Source organism: Agrilus planipennis, unplaced genomic scaffold, assembly GCF_000699045.2.
Source record: "Agrilus planipennis isolate EAB-ADULT unplaced genomic scaffold, Apla_2.0 scaffold72, whole genome shotgun sequence".
NCBI classification, from domain to species: Eukaryota; Metazoa; Arthropoda; class Insecta; order Coleoptera; family Buprestidae; genus Agrilus; species Agrilus planipennis.
Window position 1 is genome coordinate 158,606 of NW_020439081.1, and position 21,323 is coordinate 179,928.

General features: G+C 32.9%; 1 protein-coding gene across 2 annotated transcripts in view; it reads right to left on the reverse strand.

Moving 5' to 3' along the window:
* The window catches only part of LOC108733209 (rhophilin-2), a 49,849-nt gene extending 32,332 nt beyond the window's left edge, over nucleotides 1-17,517 (reverse strand). Inside the window, exon 1 of one of the 2 annotated variants that reach the window (XM_018464293.2) lies at nucleotides 17,099-17,517. In XM_018464293.2, coding sequence (XP_018319795.1) covers nucleotides 17,099-17,173 — 75 coding nt within the window. In that variant the 5' untranslated portion in view covers nucleotides 17,174-17,517. Of the gene's footprint in view, nucleotides 1-1,728; nucleotides 2,253-17,098 lie in introns of those variants that run through there. The other variant, XM_018464292.2, reaches the window with a different exon arrangement.
* Between the last annotated feature and the right edge of the window lie 3,806 nt (nucleotides 17,518-21,323).

A 21,323-nucleotide genomic window follows, 5' to 3' on the forward strand; every position in this document is an offset into this window, starting at 1 on the left:
TTCTTCAGAGTGTTGTTCTACAGCGTATTCTCATGAAAGATTTGCATATTTTTGTACTGACTAAGTTCAGTTGAATCAAAAATAGAAGCCTAATATTGACTAAGTACAGGGCAGAGTTGGTTTAAAAGATTATGAAATAACAACTAGATGCCGATTTTTCCAACAAAATCATCTTCATTGATAAAGCTCCATATTCATCATTTTATTAATCGACAAAACTGTGCTATTTGGAGCATTTAAAGTCTAAAAGAAACAATATGCAATTACTGCAGGAGTTATTTCCTGCTCGTGTAATTTCCCGTTTTGATGATCAAACTTGGCCTCCCAGATCATGTGACTGAACATCGTGGGACTTTTCTTTTGGGTTATTTGAAGTCAAAGGTTTATGCTAAAAAAGTCAACGACTATTGAGCCACATTTTTGCAAAATTTCGGCAAAGAAGTGCAGATAGCTAGCTCTATACTTTATGAATCATTAAAAATTAGTAACCTTTAATTAAAAAACTTTTTATCCAATTACTTCTTACGTGAATTTTAAAGCGTGTCTTTATATTCATCATCTTACAGTACCTAATGCGATACAGTTACTTTTTATTATGATAAGCTTTGTGAAAGCTCCAGTTTGATATGTAGTAATTAAATTTATCCACATTTGCAAAAACTTTCACTCATTGTATGACCAGGAAACAAATTTATGTAAATGTAGTTACTTGTTAATGACAAAAGAGAACATTTTCTTGCGTACTTTCTTACCTAAAGGCCATTTCAAACAAGGAAACGTAAATGTAGGCATGTATCATGTTTAATACAACTTGGTGTACTTGTTAATTTCCAAGTAAATATGTATGTGCATATACATGTATTGAAGTGTATATTTTAGGTCTCAAATAATCACTCTCTAAATGAAGACGAAAGTTGATAATTTTTAAAGCAACTTTCGGTTTTGTGCACTTTTCTTATTATTAAGGGAGTGGTGAATCTATGCGAATTTGGACGTACGTACTAAACTTTTGTTTGAACGAATTTATTATCTATAGAAATTCTCATTTTCAAATAGAAGCATTAACTAGAAATATCTAAAATGCAATCTTTTTAGTTTTATGCAATAAAATTTATTAAATGCATCCTACACACTTTCTTTCTTAATTCTTTTGCATTTTATTTATGAATTTTTGATAGGTCGATGAATTCGTTTCGCAACCACTTTTTACAAAACAAATAGTTATTAACTTTAACAATTTTTTTGTGTAGATTTGTCTTGTATTTCATATGATTTATGAATTTTAGAAATTTATTTTAATCTATTCATCTATAAGTAGTTGAATTTCATTATGATTTCATGGGTAAAAATGATAAAGAGATCATAAATTTCAATTGACAGCCGAGCCCATTACTTTCACTATTAATTTTTAGATTGAATTACATTTTAATGCTATTAACCCATGGATCCATTAATTTATATGATAACTGCTTGATGTATCTCTTCACACTTGTAGGTACAACTTCGGTTTTGAACAATAGATTTTAAAGTGTCATATTACAGCAAATAAATAACTTTGTACCGACAGACGTGAAAATTTTTGGTGCCTTTTGTTTAATAGATTTCTTTTTAACTTTTCTTAATTATATGCTCTTTTGTATTTATAGAAAATGTGTAGCATTTATAGTCACATTGTCAGTAACTAAGTCTATATACGTTCATTACTGCAATTAAATCTAATTGTTTTACCTGTGGTATTGTGATATCGTGGAATAACAAAGCAGCTTTGGGTTTTTCCTTTTTGCCATTTTCGCCTTTCCCAAAAGTATAGATCTTATTCATTTTTATAGTTTATATACTTTCATTTAATTAGTTTAATATAAAGCACTTGTTCCAAAAAATAACAATCAAGCCCATTAACAAACACTGATCAGAATCTGTCACTCGGCGAACAGCTTTCGGGGTGGGTTGGAGGCAGAGGTCACGGGTGTCCCGTCCACACCTCCATCGCTACCGTAAATTACCAAGAAACGGTACTAATCGTATGTATATCACGAGAAGAAAAGGAAGTTCGCTTACACGAACCGGGAACTATAGCAGTCAAGCACTCACGAAACGAGGTTGCTTACGTCGTTTGTTGATGGTGCTGCTTGAGTCGCCGAAGAACATGCAGTAGCACAAATACGTGCAACACCACCATGACACAGAGTGTATAGGTAATGAAAGACGAACAGTTTCTGCTGGTGGGAGACGAAACCATCGTACCATGAGTGAGCGAAATATCTACGCAGAAGAAGAAAATTGCCGCAAGGAAAGCCAATTTCAAAGAATTCTTGCAAAAAGCACAAACCAATATTAATTATTATAACTGATGTGTATAGGTAACAGGCTTTCAAAACAAAATATTAAATAGGTATAACGTCAATAAGGAGGGTGGGTAATGCCATTTTTGGACAATACTTAACTTCAAGCACAAATGTAATTTTACAGAATTGGAAACACTGAAATACAGTGTAAACTCTTTATAACGTCACTCGATTTAACGACAAACTCCTTAAAACGTCGAAATTGCTTGACATTGTTTTCTATACAACATTACACTCTATATACCGTCACGCTCACTCTATTTAACGACAACAATGCGGCATTATAATTCATTAAGCAGTGCTTTCTAAGTTGCCGAAATAGATAAGAACTGCAGCTGTGTACGTTGTTGAAGAAGACGATCCTGTCCCTCCACCAAGCATCAAACAAGCACTTGATGCAGGGAAACTATTAAAAAAATACTTTTTATATAATCAAATTGATCCAGCAGTATCTCAAGATATGAGTAAGATACGTAACAAAATACAGTTAAAATATTGGAGCAGCAAGAAACATCAGACGAAGATAACAGGCTATACGCAATGTATGAATAATAATGTTCGTGTGGAAAATGTGTACTATATTAGTAAATGCATATTATTATAGAATAGTAAAATAATATCTTTTATTTCTCTCCATTTAACGACCACTCTTTATAACGCCGCAAAATGTTCAGTCCCTTAAGTGTCGTTATATAGAGTTTACACTGTATATCAGTAAGCAAATTTTATAAACTACTGGCGAAATGAGACATGGGGAGTCATCAAAGGGCAACTTGATCTTTTCACAAATAAGACGTGATATAGGAAAATTCATATCTTCAGTCAACTTTTTACATTAATGATAAAGCAATATAAGCCCAATAAATGCTGTTTAAAGACTTGGAGGATTGGTACACATTATTTAAAAGATTTTTAGACTTTTTTTATAAAGCAGAACAGCTAATAGGTACATATTTTGAACGAAGTTATGTTAAGTAATTAATTACGTATAGTTTTCTCATATCCTGAATCTTACACTATCATTAGCATACAATGCCTAACCGGTTTATTTAATGAAATAAACATACATTGGCTAATTGTTTTTTATTGTTTTACAATTTCATAATATAATACAAGAGTTGCAAGCTTTAAATGTGAGAAGTATATTAGTAATTATTTTTCACAATGGCTTCCAAATTAGTTCTGGCATTTCTGAAAATAATGCCTTTCTCTATACGAATATATATTACAAATTAGCAAACAAAGGACTGACTTTTTGTCGGATAGTGATGTACCTATGTAACTGTAAAGTGTAACAACAGCAAAAATCAGTAACGAACCGAATTAAAAATTATTTTGCAAAATTATCGTAATTCATCACAAAATGTTAAATTGTTAAATTCAAATGGCAAATCCTTTAAGGCAGACTCCGAGTCTGATCTGGCCCTATTGTTTAATTTTATGCCCTTTTTAGCTTAATGCGACCCTGATGCTCTATTTCAACCGTTTAATTGTAGGTGTCCCCTATTGAGTTTGATCTGGCCCTCATGTGGATACCTTAGCAGAACAGTTTTAGGACGTGCCCGATTAAGACTCTGATGTGAATACCGTATTTCAACTGTTTAAATGCAACCCCTACTTAGCTTGATCTTGACTTGAAGTGGTTACCCTAAATGGACCCTTTTACTTACTTTTACTTTTTTGCTATTAAATAAACATTTTGCACCTATTTTTCTACCTTAATCGTCCTTAATTCGGCTTGAATTTTCTTAATTTGTAAATGTTGAGAAAGAAATCTTAAGAAAATATTTCTGCGATTTTTACTGTAGGTAATTAGTATTTATTTTAAACCACCGATAATTAACTTGACTTGTAAGAAATCAGTTTCCAAGAATGCTGAAGTTTCTGCAATGTTGACATAATATTAACAGAATGCACTTCGAATTGCTTTTACCTGTTTCAATTTACACAAGAAGTGCTTTCTAGTACTAATGAGCATTGTTTAGTTACGATTAATGATGAAATATCTGCATATTTTATCATTAATACATATCAGACACAAAAAAATTCCGCAATAATAGAAAGCAGAATATAGTACATACTACATTGCAGTTTTTGAACATAATACTATGCTTAAGTATGCATTTTTATTAAGGCTTTACAGGATTTATCATTCTTCTGCTGGACAAGTAGTTTAAGTACACTACCTGCACACTGTATTTTTGTTTCATATTTTGACAACTACCCATAACATTGTTTGATCAAGACATCATAAAAGATATGCGCTTCAAGTGTGTTATTGGATAGAGTTAATTATCTTGTTAGTATCTACTTTCTCCTGTATTAAATTGTTGGTCGTGGGCAATAAGAAGAGAACAAAACATAAAACTAACGTACATTACAAAACAATGACACCATCAAACGACACCTAAAGCGTCTTTTTTGTATATAAACACAGAGAGAGAGTACCTAGAAGTGCCTTGGTAGTAAATAAGGAATCTCTTGTATCAGGATGGACCTTTCTTCTTTTTTAGAGATTTTGTCGTCGTTTCTTGTTTATTTAGAAGAGATATATTGAATGTTTTAGTTATTTGGGGTTCTTCTTAACATAAATATTAACATAATAACAAAAAGAAAAAATTAGTAAAGCATATAAAATATGGCGGAGGTGCTGGCCATTACATTTATCCGATAAAAAGACGTAAAAAAGTCTAAAATTACGACTTTTTGTAAACACACAGATTTACGTAAAGTAATAATGAAGTTACCAAAACTTTATTTGTTTGTATTTAAACTAATTCTGGTTTAAACAAAGTAAATGCCAGTAGTAGGTATAGGCAACCAATTATTCCTAGTGGCAAAAGTTCAATCTTTTTGTACGTAAACACAGGTATTAAATAATGCAGAAAATATTACGTGAACGAATTAAATCGAGAGCAGTCCGCACATTCAGCGTGTCGTCCATCAGATGTGTTTGCAACCTTAGAGCCAAACAGGAAACGTGTTGTCGTAATTTATTTCCTGTATGCGAGCTCGTCCCAAACAGCCGGTAATGGTCCATTGCCTGTTCAAAGAACATTGCGTGCAATAATGTATGACGAACCATTTCATACAAGTACCTTTATCGCTACAAAATAACGACCGATTTCGCGTTTAATAACTTGTAACGGCAAGGACAGTCAGTCAAGCGACAAAAAGGATTTCGGTAAAGAATTTTTCGGTCGTATTTCGTAATATAATAACAATTATCTGAGCCGTAAACTTTTTAACATTTAAACTGAAAGTATATAACAATGAGTTATGGAATGGTCCCCACGGTCTCTAAATCTTACACCTTTTACCTTTTTCCTATAAGGCTATTTAATGTGGAACTTTATGCTAATAAACCACTGGTTCTGGATGATCTGAAATCGAATTAGACACGATCGTCAACCTAATCCAACCCCATGTATTAATATTGCAAAAATCTCTAAAAAGTCAACATTAATTTATAAAATTAATTATCTACTTAATAATGATCATCACAAGGTCGTCACCTCTACTTTTTCCTATATATCCTCGGCTTATCTTCGCATTTCCCTGAAACTAAAACATCATACATCCTTAACTATTTGTGAACAGTTATCCAATCCAGATTTACCTCTACTCCTCTTAACTCCCGTTTCTGCTTCTAATATGTATCTAACTAGGCTTCTATGCCTGAGAAAGTGTCGTTCCAACCTCTTTCGCTTATTCCTTATTGACTCCCATAGCGACCTCTATTCTCCTATTCTTTCTGGTACCTCCTCATGTGTAACCTTTTCTAATCGTTGTATTCTCATGCCTGTAGCACCACATTTCGAACACTTCTACCATTTTCCAGCGCGCTCACCGTCCACGTTTCGCACCCCTACAGAGCCAAGTTCCAGGCAATCTTCTAAATTAATTGATCGCGAACAAAGAAGAATGACTTATTTTTATTGAAGACGACTNTTTATATCTCTACTGCTCCTTCCATCCTGAATTATCTAACCTTCAAGGTACCGAAAATTAGTTACTTCTAATTTTCTATCTTTATATTCGTTCTTTTTCTTCCTTCGTATACAGGCATTTTTGTTTGACTTTTATTTATTTTCATATAATACTGTTTTATCAATACCGCTTCCATAAGGCCATTTCTAACTTCTCCTTGTTAGATGTTAATACTGCTATATCATCTATTTATGCCGAATGAAATTCCGATATTAAAAACGTAAGTCAGTAGCAATATTTATTATACAATTTCTTTATTTGAGTAGATTAATGGCAACAAAAAAAGCCTGTTACAAACTAAAACCGTTAAAACTATATATTCTTTAGTCCTAATACAGTAGGCTTAAACATTAGACCATTGCGTACCGTCACTATTACTATTATTAATAGTAAGTGCACCGAAGTTATTTGGTAACGGTATGCCTAGCTAATGCGTACCTTCGTATTTTGCATACAATACGTTCAGATTTGATGGAACAGTACATTCTACAGATTACCCGATCAAAATTTACATAATACTATGTCTACAAACTACGGCGGCATAACGTTAGGTACGTCTTGAATTTTAAAGCGTACACTGTTTAAGTACTGCATACACAAAAGGGCTTTAACCGATAAATCAGAAACTGACATAAGTCCAACTGTAATACGGATTAAATTTACTGAGGTTTCTCTTTTATTACAAAGTATCTGCATTTCCCAGACAACAAGAAGTATTAAGGACGTCGCTGTTGTTGTGCTAGAATTTTTATATTCAAGTGTCCTTAAAATGTGATCCAGGAAAGGTACACGGGTTATTCCTATTTAAGTTTTATATTTGTAGACGAGAAAAAGCACGACCAAGACAATGATTATATCGGTAGGTTTGATTTCGTATAATCATGTTTTGCATGAGTTACCTTCTATAATTAAGTAATAAAAAAAAATTGAAAACGAAGGCCCTCAAAATTTCGCAACAAAAAGTGGATTTTTTGACCTATTAGTTATGAATGGTTTAATTATTGTGCGCGCAAAATTCGATTTTAACATGAATAGATTAGGCAAATTCAACAAAAGAATGTAAAACATGCGCAAAAACAATCTCCAGTTATTCAATATTCGTTGACAGCGCGATCACCTCGTAAATAACATCGTCACACCAAAATGTATTACGCTTACGATTAGACTGAACTTGAGAGGCGTATAAAAGAACTGATGGAACTAATTGGCAAAAAATGCTTTAGAAGATTAAATCATTCAACTGATCGGTACCAGGTTATTCATCCATTTGTTAGAATAGTAAACTTCTTGTTCGCATCTATAGTATTTTTTTACTATACTCTTATGTTCTTATTACTTTTATACATATCTATTTGAATAAAACCTGTTTACCTTTTCAATACTGGTGTTTGGTATGTATATAATGATTATGAGCAAGTGAGACCAAAATTGTTTATAAATGGTATTGTTGATATTGGGCAGACCGACAGCGAAAGAAATGTAAACCTAGGAATAAGCAGTAAGACGTTGAAAATAAAAGGGTAAAGACTGGCTTCTGAACAGTCGAGAGCGACTATATTATGTGAATATTAATTGAGAGCAAAACGCATGCGTGTCACCCCTTTGAGTGCACTGTTGCCCGGCAAGGTCCGTGGTTCCTTCGAGTGGGGTTACTCGTAGTTCAAGGGGTGCTACGGGCTACTCGAATGACGTGATTGGGTTCGAGAGGGTAGCCTCATAGGTAGGTGCCCCCGAACTGGTCACTGGGATGCTAACATCTACGGATGGTTGGGTGTCCAGGGAAGCCTTTACTTATTTTAGGTTGACACTAGCTAGTCGTCGAAGAAAAGTAGACAAATGGTAATTCACATATCTTGAATATGAGTTGGTTATAACGACAGATCCTGTGGGAGCTAGGGGGAAGAAATCCCCCGGGTGAGTAATTGAAACAATCATTATTAATTGCGAACGGAACAGTAACTGTTTATGTTTTTTTTGATATCTGCGATTTTCCTGTCGAGTCTATAAATCATTTGCCGCTGCTGAGTGACCGCTTCGTGATGACCCATGCAGATTGTTATTGATATGAAGAACTATCTTCAGGTAACATCTTCAATTAATTATTAAAGTTTTACACATTTATTTGAATTTTGTCGATTGCTGGATTGTTTCGTCGGTGAAAGTTTGCTTATTGCTGATATCTAATCTTTTAGCAAACAACATTTTAGTCCAGGAACCTTATATACAGTACGCCAAAAAAGTTATAGAGTTTTTGACTTATGGAGGATTTTGACTTAGGCGGATTTTGATTCGACTTGTACAGGTTAAGATTTGGTGTACTAACATTATCGGCAAGCCCTTAAAGTAGACAACTTAGTTTTCTTCCAACTATAGACGTAATAAGTTTCAAATTATCGAGTTGTAAAAGTTGTATAATAAAACATTGCCGTGTTCGAGATACAGAGATCCAATTTAATTTTTCGTGTTATAGAGGGAAAATATGTAGATACCAAAATGACTTGCAGGGACTCACTGATTATTTCAACTAATAGGGGGTTGAGATTTCGAGTAATGTAGGTTTTGGGGCTTGAAGAGAAGGGAACAAAACACTTTTTCGAGTTTTGGAGGTTTTCGACTTAAAGAGCTTCTGCTGTATTAATATTTTATTAGAGAACATTATATTCTTTGTCAGAAAATTATTTCTTTATTTCAGAATTAACAAAACGTTTGTGGTGCTCAGTATTCTACTGAAGCCGTCCGATTTTGATATCAGTGGTTCTCATCAGCACGCCGCACGCCGTAGACAGTTCCAATAGAATAGGGACCAACTCTTTTTGCTGTCTTTAAGCAGCGATCTATGAATTGAGTACTATACAAATAGTATTGTGGGCGACGTCGGTGTACCTAAATTGCTAAATTTCGGTGAGATTCAAAACGGTGAAATATTAGCCCACTGCGCACGTATGTGCTTATAGCTTGTATGCAAAAGTCCGTGATTTAATTCTGCTTGTTTTAGAACAATAGTTTTAATTAATCCGATTTTATTTTCTAACGCAAGTTATTATTGTTTCCGTACAATCAAGTAATAAATTATTGCTTTTAATAGACCTAACTTCTAGCCAACTGCCTTTTTAATTAATCGACATATTTCGAGGTACAGGTACTTTCCGTTTCGTTGCATGCCATATCTTCATTAATATAACAATTGAATGGTAACGCGGTTTGTCGATATTATTGTCGCTTATTAATTGGAGCAATTGTATGTTTTGTTTTAAGCAAGTCCATATCGAACGGTAATTAATAAGCTGTAGAAATTTTTTGAATACCTTACCCACGTACTGAGACGGTATACTCTGTGTCATATATGAGTAAAAATGAGGTATCAATTGAATAACATTTGTACCTACTCAATGCAATTTACAATCAAAATACTTTTCGGAACGATATCTACTTTGCGAAATGTCTAAAGTAGACATTTGCAAAAACTGTAATAAATGATAGTAATAAAGCAGACACAATGAGGAGAAGAAGATTGACGTTCTACGGACACATTAAGAGAATGGATGAAGAAAGACTGACGAAGAAAATATTCAACTATTTCGACAGAAATACCAAGACGCAGATGGCATGGATCAAGGAGGTCAGAAGAGATATGGAAGAAATGAAAATTGTTGGAGAGAATGCGAAGAGAAGACAAGAATTCAGAGAGGAAATTAGAAAATTGAAGGGTTTTCAAGAAAAGCTAAAAAAGAAGACTGGAGCTAAGTAGACGAAGGAAAGAAAGAAACAACATGCAGAAAGATTGAAAGATTACTGGAAGAGAAGACAGAAGAGAGAGGAACAATCATAAGTTATTTCACGTGGTCTATAGTCGGCCAAAATCGAAAGAAAAAGAAAAAGAAAACAGGAAAATGCCAAATTTTATAATTTGTAGGATTAATAGCAAATATCAACTGCGACTGTAAATTGTTTTTGTCTATCCTTATCAAAAGTATTACGTTTGCTTCCTTGATTTCAGGGAGAAAATAACAACATTTATTCCAGGGTAAGAAATCGTATTCAGAAAAGGATTTTACCATGCTTAATGTGGAGGACATTACATACACTAATACCAAAAGAAAAAGGATCGTCAAATTAATTTTACAGTTGAAGGTTATCAACTGGTAACCAGGCCATTCGAATTTTGGAAGGGTATTGAATAAGCCTACGCTTGATAACTGATCATAATTTCGAATGGTAATGCACGGAGAAGAACCATCCGGTCGTAAAAACGAAAGGAAGTAATAATAAACGGAATGCCATTTAATTAAACTTCCGGTGCATTTACTGCTGCTTCTTATCCAGTTTAATAGTAACGTCTTGGTGCAATAAATCGCTTGAATTTCGCACGGAAGTCCATCTATCGCCGGAACTAATGGTAACGGTAGCGTGACTACGAATTGATTTAATCGGCACTTCAGAATTCAGTTTGCAAGTGATCTAAAAATCGATAATATGTTATAATGTTTAATGTCGATAATATGATTTCCTTTACTTTCTTATTCGCGACGATTTACATCTGTATTATTAGACTGGTTATTCGTTGGTTCTAATAATACAGTCCAGGTTTTGTTAAGAAAAAAGTGTTGGCTTTCCCATTTGATATAAAATTGTATGCTTCACTTATTGGTGAAAAAAAAAAACATTGCTTGTACGAAATAAAATCTAAATAGGTCGTTTTAATTGGCTGAAATCAGTTCTGAATTCTTCATAAGAATCAAGGGACAACTGTGTGATAATCTGATTGTAGGTGCTATAGGAATTAACATCGCTTTTGGTAAAAAAATTCACATGATTTTTGCTGCTACTCTTATTTCATATTAGACATTCTTATAATCTGTATACTATTTGCTCCTGTGATTGTAACCAATATGTCATTTGAATATCTATAGCGGAAGCAGCAATTGAAAGGTATTTATATTAAGCCTGTTTTTAACGTCTCTACAGTCGATTTCAGAAAATTGAGCGCTTTTCACTGCTTACACATGTAGACATGTTGTAAGGGTGCCGTTACACGTTACTTGGGGTGTGCATGTGCATGTTACCTACATATGTGTAAATGGTATTGATTTAACATATGAGTCATTCCCTCTTCTGTTTCTAGAAGGTTTGCTGAAAACACTGAAAGAATACATTATTTTGCCAATGTTGTAATAATTACATTAGAGTATCATCATCATTTTTAAGCAAAACACATTAAAACTAAAATGAAAGACCAATAAGTTTATTAACTTGTTTTAATATATCATTACAATTCGGTATTTATCCATGCATTATGAAATAGTTTATTTATCCGTTTTAAATAAACATAACTCATTCATATGGTTCAACACACTCTAAATAGAATAATGTCAATTCTTTCTTAGAATACCTACAATCGTATCTCAGTAGGTGGTTTTAGAAATGCTTTACATCTTCGGAGTATGCTCTTTACATTAGAAACATCACTTTTAGATAAGATTCCTAAATTCTATAATAAGGACATAAAGTTAATAATAGGTAGTAGAAACACGAAAATAATGGTAACCTTTACTTACGTATTTTATTGCTACAAGGATTTAAATGCAGGACTATACATTCAATAAATGCATTGATAAGAACAGGCTGGAGTGGAATGTAAGCTGTAGATAATCGAATAGTGCACGCATTACCTATACTAAGGGCGGAAATACATCTCACAAACATTGCCATTCGTTCGCGTTGTTAATATAGTGTATTTAATGCATTCGCCAAGTGTAAATGATCGTTTACAAGGGAATTTACATANACGAAAATAATGGTAACCTTTACTTACGTATTTTATTGCTACAAGGATTTAAATGCAGGACTATACATTCAATAAATGCATTGATAAGAACAGGTCCGAGTGGAATGTAAGCTGTAGATAATCGAATAGTGCACGCATTACGTATACTAAGGGCGGAAATACATCTCACAAACATTGCCATTCGTTCGCGTGGTTAATATAGTGTATTTAATGCATTCGTCAAGTGTAAATGATCGTTCACAAGGGAATTTACAGACGAATTCACTATTGCAAACTAAACAAACAAAATATGAGTAAAATTCAACTAATTAGGTAGTGTCATTGCATCACGTATAATTATCAATAAACTTCGACAGCAACGAGACAACAAAACGAACAGAACACAAATTTGATATCTGATTTAAATGACATAATCTTTAAAAGTTTCACCAATGTCCGAGAGGATTTTGTTATTTGTTTTTAGTATCAATAATTCCTTTTCCAATTTAATTTATTGTGTCATATGGAACGGGGTATGTGGCGAGTGTTGAGAAATCATGTGTCAAAAGGTCCTTTTCCTGATGACAGGCAACGCCAACGGCAACGTTTGTCAGATGTTTTTCCGGCTTTATAAATCAACTTGTTTATTTAATAACGGCTTCTGCTGAAGGAAACTGATTTCCTATCGTTGTTTTTCTAAAGCATTCGGTAAAATCTCTCTTCAAAAACATTCCTTACGAATTACAATAATCTACGAGCCTGCTCTAATAAAGTATCTGTATATTGCAATATTTTGGAATGATGAAAGGATTCATAAAAAAGGTTCACTTTTTCACATTTACCCGCAGCGAATGAACAAAAATGAAAACTTTTTTTAACGCAAATCGATAGGTAGAAAATTAATAAACTGTAACTGTCTTTCGCAATATACGTGCTTATTCCGTTGCAAATCAAAATGTGTTTTGTAAATGAATTATAGATTTTATAGATTGGATATTGTTTCATAAATAATAAAAACAAGAACTGTGAATATCGATTTTCTTAATACTATTAGTCCGATAATTATTATCCTGAAAGCGGATATAATGCAAGTTCGTCAGATTTTTGCGAAACGTTTTATCAAATTGCAGCAAGATTTTCCTCTACTTTTAATTAAAATCATTTTGTCGTACAACTGTGCCGAAACTGAGAACGATCAATAAAGTTTTAGCCAATATTTTAGAAATGCGGACCTATAGCCTAACGTACTGCTATATACCTACCTCAAGGCTGTAATCAACATTGCTATTTACGCGTTATTTTAAGGAACATGATTATTGTATAAAAATATGACAGTCTAAATAAGGCGTACCCTTTTAAAGAGATGAATTAGGGTGCCCACATTAGGGTCACATCAGTCTTAATGACAGATAATAATAAGGTTCTGAGTCAAATCGATCTAGATTAGACGTACTAGAGACGTAAGAGATAGGTGATGCCGAATTTTCTCCCGCAGGTAGTTTTGGTTAAAATATAGATGTCGAATTCCCTCCCGGGTACTAGCCGAGTTCTCCGATAATTAAGTTAACGACTACTTACCGATTTTATTTATCGAAAATAAATATATATTTATAGTGCACTTCAGTACTTCAGTAAATTAAAGATAAAATAATTTCAGAAAGAAAACACATATCAGTTACGAAATGTTTATTTATTTAATTTTAAAATGGTTTCCCACTACCTTAACAAATTCAATGTTTGGAAATTCGTGTGCGTCTAGCTTTTTGATGCAATCATCCAGAAAAACTTTTGTCTTGTATTTGACCAATAGAAGGGTAGTCTGATAAAATTATTATTGTTATTGTGGTGTCTATAATATATGAATAATATTAAGATTAATATGTGATGTGAGGCTGTATTATTTAAACAACTCTTTATGGCTTTATAGTGGCAATTAGCACTCAAGGTCCGCCGCCGTTGGAAGGCAATTGATGTATAATTAGAAGGGAATGCGACATAGCAAATCTGGATCCTGCTCGGATGCTGATAGGGTCTGCCCTAACAAGTTTCCAGTCAATAACTTTTAGGGACTTGAAACATGAATGGTGCAATTAAATCATGGCATTTTTTTATTTAATTTATATTGTACAAGTAATTCAAATATTTTAATTTTGCAGAGAATATGAGTATCGGCAATCGATATATTAAGCAGTCGATTTTTATTCGAACTGAGATACGCTTTTTATCTTCATGTAAATAGTGAAATTATCAGAGTATAAATGCGAATGTAAACAACTGCTGTCCCTTATTCCATCAGACGGTTAATACCATACTGCCTATTCATTATTTATTGTTAAAATTAAATTAGATATCCTTTCCATTATCACCTTCATTTGTTGGTTAAATTAATTACAACTTTTATGTTCGAAACACATGATGTTTCTTTTTACACATCGTGCACTGTTATAACAAATAAACTTGTCATTAACAGATGTTTAGTTTTGTTAATTATTTACAAAAACAAGAGTGTTTGTAACTTTATTTGCGCGGTTTATTGAAACTACGATGGAACCTATTTTCCGATGTTTTGTTACTTTGTGAAACTGTCCTAGATAACGGCTGTTTTTACAAACAGTTGCCGATGTCAGTTTTTCGATCAAAACATCCATTGTCAATGTGAAATTATCTTTGAAAAGACTGTTATGAATAATGCATGAAGTGAAGATCTAGCGGAATTTCGTTCAGGAATGACAATAAAAATAAGATTTCTTTTACTGTTATTTTCAATCGATATTTAAACTTATTTATAAGCCTTCATGTTTGTCATTTATGAATCAATATTTAAATTTAAAGACATAAAATGTTGCAGGCAATTTTGCAAAGGGACCTTTTGATTAGCTGTTAAAATTCTTGTCAATATTAAGTGATATTTATGATGGTGTTATTTGACAGTTCTGAAATATCACAAAACTTTTAAAATTAGGTGTGCAATTACTATTAAGTAGACAAGCAAAGTCTAGAAACGACGAACTTAAACTGCAACTAATTAGTCACGTTAATTAGAGAAGAAAAGTATAATTAGTGTCTTAATGTTTTTGATAAGATTACGATGCATTGAAACGATAAATGTCATGTCTAAAAAACAATTTGTTTAAAACTGCATTATTTAATAGTTCTAGTTTAAAAGTAATTATTGTTAGAAGGATTTTGTTGGACAATTACATTTTCATTCTGACTAAATTTTCATTCATTTTGTATTACTAGAAACCTTAGAAGACGTGTTTAGGTTTCACTCGCATCTCCGCTCGCGTTCATCACTTAAATAAGTGTCAAAGGTCATCGACGGCTAAATAAAACTAATTTTTCTATCCTTCGGGAACAGTATTGTTTTATTCTGGATAAAAGATACCCTGATAATATGTGTACAAAATTTCATGACAGGTTTTACCCGCGGATTCGCTCGCGTTGATGTTTTAAATACGTGTCTAAAACTAATTTTTCTATCCTTCTGGATGAAAAATACCCTATGTTCTTTTTTATATTCCTAACAATGTGTATACAAAATTTCATGATGATCAGTTAAGTAGTTAAGGCGTAAAATGGTATAAAACAAACAAACATTCATGCGCATTTATGACATTAGTTAGGATGCTTTAAATTGATTTACATATTAAGTAGACGAACCAATTAGCAAGTGAAATTTAGAAATTAAAACTGTATCTTTTCAAAATTCGTCAACCAATAAACTTTCTATAACAGAAGGATCGTGTTCTACAGATGTACAGTCAATACGTACTATATGTCAATTATTAGGTACCTACTGTTTTTTATCAATTTTACGTAGTTGGATGTTTACTTTTATGCGTATAATTTGATGCACTTATTTAAAGAAAGTTGCTCTTTTTATATTCTCATCGAACGTAATAAGAATATTCATCGTGGCTTCTGCAAAGAAAATTATTTGCAGGAGAGAAATTTTTGAACGGTTTCTACAAATAGAATAAAATATTCAAAGCACGTGTGAACGCGGCATTATAATTCTAAGAAGCTCTCGTCAATAAAATGAAAAGAAGAAGAGAAAAGGGATTGTTAATCACGACCTATTTTTTTTTTTAATAGTTGCAGTTTCTCCCGTGTACAACTATCACTTTTTATTACAATTTTTTTAACATAATAAACATACAATTTATCGGTACTACAACAGAATGATACTGTGTTGTTTTAAAATGCGATTGGTAATAAAAGCTGTCTAACGTAAATATTGTAATATTTATTGTATTATTTATTATACTAGGAATTAGGGATCCGAAATACATTTTAATGTAGGGGTGATAGGTGAATATTCTCCGGTTTCAAAAAATTGCAAACGAGGACAGGGCTGATTGTTAACATACCATAAGTGATAACAGCTATGAGTAAAGTACCTAAAGGAAAAGAAAACTTGGGTTTCTCAAAAACACTTGACTCACTTTTGTTATCAAAAGCAAATTTTATCAAGCAGGTAATTAGAACGACGAAAGAAAGAAGAAATAAAGTATAAAAAGAATACAATTCGATATTCAACAATGTATAAGCAAACGTTACAGTAAATTTATCTTACTTAATAAGCTTTGTATTTGTATCACTGGCTATGTAGGTAGTAACTTATTAAAATTGTGTATATTTTGTAAAGGTAATAAAACTTTAGGTATTAAACATTGGAACTGTTGAACTTTTGTGTTAAATGTTTGAAAGTCATTCCTACAATATTTGAATGACTACCTACTAGTCAATAATATTGTCAGGTATAAGCGAATACCTGAAATGTTGACAATACAGTTCTTATTAAAGTGTCATTGTTATCACTGTTATTGTTACTATCATAGTCGCCCACTAGGATCTTTAAATAAACCGCCGACGACGCAGATTTTAATAAAATTTTACGCGGTATCAGACAGTAGACTTTAGACAACAAGTTAATGACTAACTAATTAAGTATAAATAACCGCGACATTCTTATCAGATAATGTTAATGACTCACCCTGATGAACGTTCGTTTTGGCGAATCATCCGGATCAAAATCGTCAATTAAAACGTCCTCAACTATATCTGTCATTTTAAATTGAAAAAAAAAAACAAAAAGCACTCAAACTTTAATCACAAAAACTTTACAAAAACGCACATTTGTTCGTACCTATGCCAAATGTTAGGGGTATGTATTCATCCGTGATGCTTCACATTGCCCGCGCGCGTAATATCACAACGAATTAAGCACGCGAAAGATTCGTTTTTAGCGTTTCAAAATCGACCAGCAGATTTGGGTTAGTTTTCGAGCAATACTGAACAACAATGCTCGACGCCCCCACTATGGAACAATTGAAAAGCGCACCTGGGTTGTCCAACACAAGGTGACTGCACACCGATAACTTCGTCAAAGAACGCAGGTTGGTTTTATTATAAAACCTAGCGAGGGAATGGTTTATTGGAGTTGTATTATGATATTGTATTATGCTGCGACCTTAAGGAAATGTTAATTCCCTTACCTGTGTTGTGGTTTGGATTTTTATTACTAAGGTTTCGCACCTGACACACCGAGAAGTACATTTTTACTTCACGGTAATATTATTCCTGGTACTCGTAGTTATTGAAAGTTTCCAACATACCGTATGCTACTTTTTCAATAAATGAGAAAAATATTAACTTAAACAGGAGTAGAAGATTAGCATGCTTAGATTTGCAGATGATATAGCAGTATTAGCATCTAGCAAGGAGGAGTTTAGACAAAACAGTATAGTATGGAAATAAATAAAAGTACAACAAAAATACTCGTATGCAAGGGAAGAAAAATTAGAAGTGACTGATTTTTGGTATCTAGGAAGTCAGATAAATCAGGATGGAAGGAGTAGTAGGGATATAAAGCAGAGGATAGCGCAAGGTCAAGTCGCTTTCAATAAAAAGAATTAATTTAGAAATTCCTAAAAGATTGTTACAAGGGTGTAAGTTTGGAGCGCGGCGCTGTACGGGTGCGAAACATGGACGGTAGGCTCGGCGGAAAAGGAAAGGTTAGAAGCTTTCGAAATGTGGTTTTACAGGCGATTGATGAAGATACCGTGGATAGAGAAGGTTAGAAATGAAGAGGTATTAAAAAGAGTAAGAGAACAGAGGACTTCATGGAAGTCAGTAAGACATAGGCGAGATGGGTCGGTAGGACACCTTCTTAGGCATTAACGGCTGCTCAGAGACATATTAGAGACAGAAACAGGGGTTAAGAGGAGTAGAGGTAGACCTAGACTTGATTACTGTTCGCAAATATAAATGGGAAGATTAGCTCAGGATAGGAAAGAGTGGAGGTGTGTATCCAACCATTTTTTGGACTGACGACCTTGTGATGGTGCAAAATTGGTGAAATTTTCAAATCAAATCAGATAAGAAATGCTTTTTGTTTCGTTTAAAAGCACACTTTGGTGAAAGCTAGGAAGTATTTTAGTAGGCTGCCGATTTGTCTCGGCGAAAGCCTTAATTATTTATTTATATTAATACCAGCCGACACAATTAGTAAATATTACATAAAAGACAGAAATATTTGAAAAACTAATTAAATATGTAGATATAATGGTAGCGAACATTAGCCACATGTAAACAAATTATATACAAATTATAATTCCTGATACTTTCGTTATTTGACAGTTCTGAAATATCACAAAACTTTTAAAATTAGGTGTGCAATTACTATTAAGTAGACAAGCAAAGTCTAGAAACGACGAACTTAAACTGCAACTAATTAGTCACGTTAATTAGAGAAGAAAAGTATAATTAGTGTCTTAATGTTTTTGATAAGATTACGATGCATTGAAACGATAAATGTCATGTCTAAAAAACAATTTGTTTAAAACTGCATTATTTAATAGTTCTAGTTTAAAAGTAATTATTGTTAGAAGGATTTTGTTGGACAATTACATTTTCATTCTGACTAAATTTTCATTCATTTTGTATTACTAGAAACCTTAGAAGACGTGTTTAGGTTTCACTCGCATCTCCGCTCGCGTNAAAGACTGCAGAGCTATGTGATTTAAAGATAAAAAAATAAAACTGACTGATTATAATAACGTTTTCTTTATTTTTCTCTCAAAACATGATCCTTATAAGGAAGTTTCGGTTTCGGTTTCGGCCGAAACTGAGACCGTTGCCGAAATTCGGTTTCGGTTTCGGTCGTAAAAACCAGTTTCGGTCGGACACTAATAAAATGTACCTTATGTCCTTTTTTGTACCCCTGAAAATGTGTCTACAAAATTTCATAATAGGTTTTACCATCACACATTTACCGTTACAAATTCACGGTGGTAGAGTTCCAAGGAATTCTAGTCAATTTAGCAGTAAATTAATATTTACGTAATAGCTCCAGCTGATCGTAAATTCCGTTCTTGTAGTTGCACTTTCATACTTATTAAAAGGCAACGTGCAAGGTGAGGATGACATTATCGAATTCAGTTTTATGAAACAAATGCGCTCGTTCGTTTGTTCTAGGAGGCGAAAGTGACCTGGTTATAAATTGCTCGCTTACAAATGCCTCAATAAGTAAGGTCAACAAAACGCTTATTATATGGGATTTGTTTTCTATTTTAATTCCAAGGTTCTTTTGGGGCCAAAAGCTGTATAATCTGTAAGTTTTCAAGTTTATTGACATTATTACATTTTAATGGTTTTGTTAAGCCATTATTGGCCTTTATCATCAGGTGTTTACACTTTTTCTATTGGATCAAGAACTTTTGGGACAAGGTTTCCAATAATTTAGATAAATTATATAAAAGGCTGTGTCTGTTGAGCGCTAGCTTTTGCGCTGATCTCATTAATTTTTAATCGTTACAACAAAGATTACTCACACAGAAATTAATTTGACAAAGCGGAGTCATTTTACAAAAGATCATTTACAATACGTGTTAATTTTATATATGTAATTTAATGTATTATACACGCATTTATTTACCTATGGAAGTCAATAAAAAATAGGCGAGATAGGTTGGTAGGACACCTTCTCAGGCATGAAGGTNTCCTCAACGTCGTAATGTACTTATGAGGAATAGAAAAATTAAGGCGATTGTTTTCACTTATTTATCTCTGCTATTCAAAATAACTTTTCGTAATTGAAAGCAATTTATAGTTTCACAAAAATCGCCATAAAAGAACGAACTCCAAAAATCAAAATTCCTTGTTCAACTCTTTTTTGTATACTTCATGAATTAAACAAAGTATTAATGAATGCTTTGGGCTGAAAGGAGAAAGTAAGTAGGTACCGTATAATTTGATATACGAAAAATACCTACCTACAAAAAGATATTTTTTAACTTCACTATATAGTTGGAATTTTGATACTCAGATTATAATAAACTGTTTTCTTGGCAATTTGTTCGATGACTGTTTTGATAAAACGAACATTCGCGTCTTGTGCTCTTACTTCCTTATTCTAAACGCGCCTTTACAAGTAAAATTGACCTCCACCTCCATTCTTGAAATTTAAAACGCTTTACAATCTCGCTTACTTTAAGATTTCAAAGGAGTGCGCAATATTGGAAGATAACAACATTGACAGTGGCGTCTGCTTTGTGACCTTTAATATTAAAATAATTCCAATAAAGTACATCTACAATTATTGATAATGAAGAATAATTTACTTTATAGTGAAGAATAAGATCATACTTTTCTATAAAATTCTTTCTTTTTATTTGAATAGACGGTTAGAAACAATTTCGAAATTCTCTGAACATGAATTTAACTTATAACAATTAGTAATACTTTGCTGTCAGTCAAACTGTCAGCGTTCTTTTGTGGTCTACATTGTATACTCGTATACATATATGAACGTCCTTCAATATATTCGCGCTTTTGCTAGTTACTCACATTATCCTTTTGTTCAGATGTACACTATTATGGGAAGCCGTTTGTCCTGTGCCCTGGTACACTCCACGTATTCCCAGCAACGTTCTCAAGTTGACTTATACAATTTTAATATTTTTTGTTAAAATTTATTGTTATAAATTAGGTTGTGAGAAATAAGGCGATCATACCTAGCAAACTAATATACTAGCTCAGTTGTTACGTAATCTGCACTAATCTTTTTTATATCATCTATTGTACTGAAATATTTATTTTTGTAGTCATTTTTGAAATTTAAAATTGACGAGTTCAAATATTTTTTATGTGATTCTATAAAACTTTTCGGTAAAGGTCTAGATGATGGGGGGGATCGAAAGAGGAGGTCTCCCCCACCA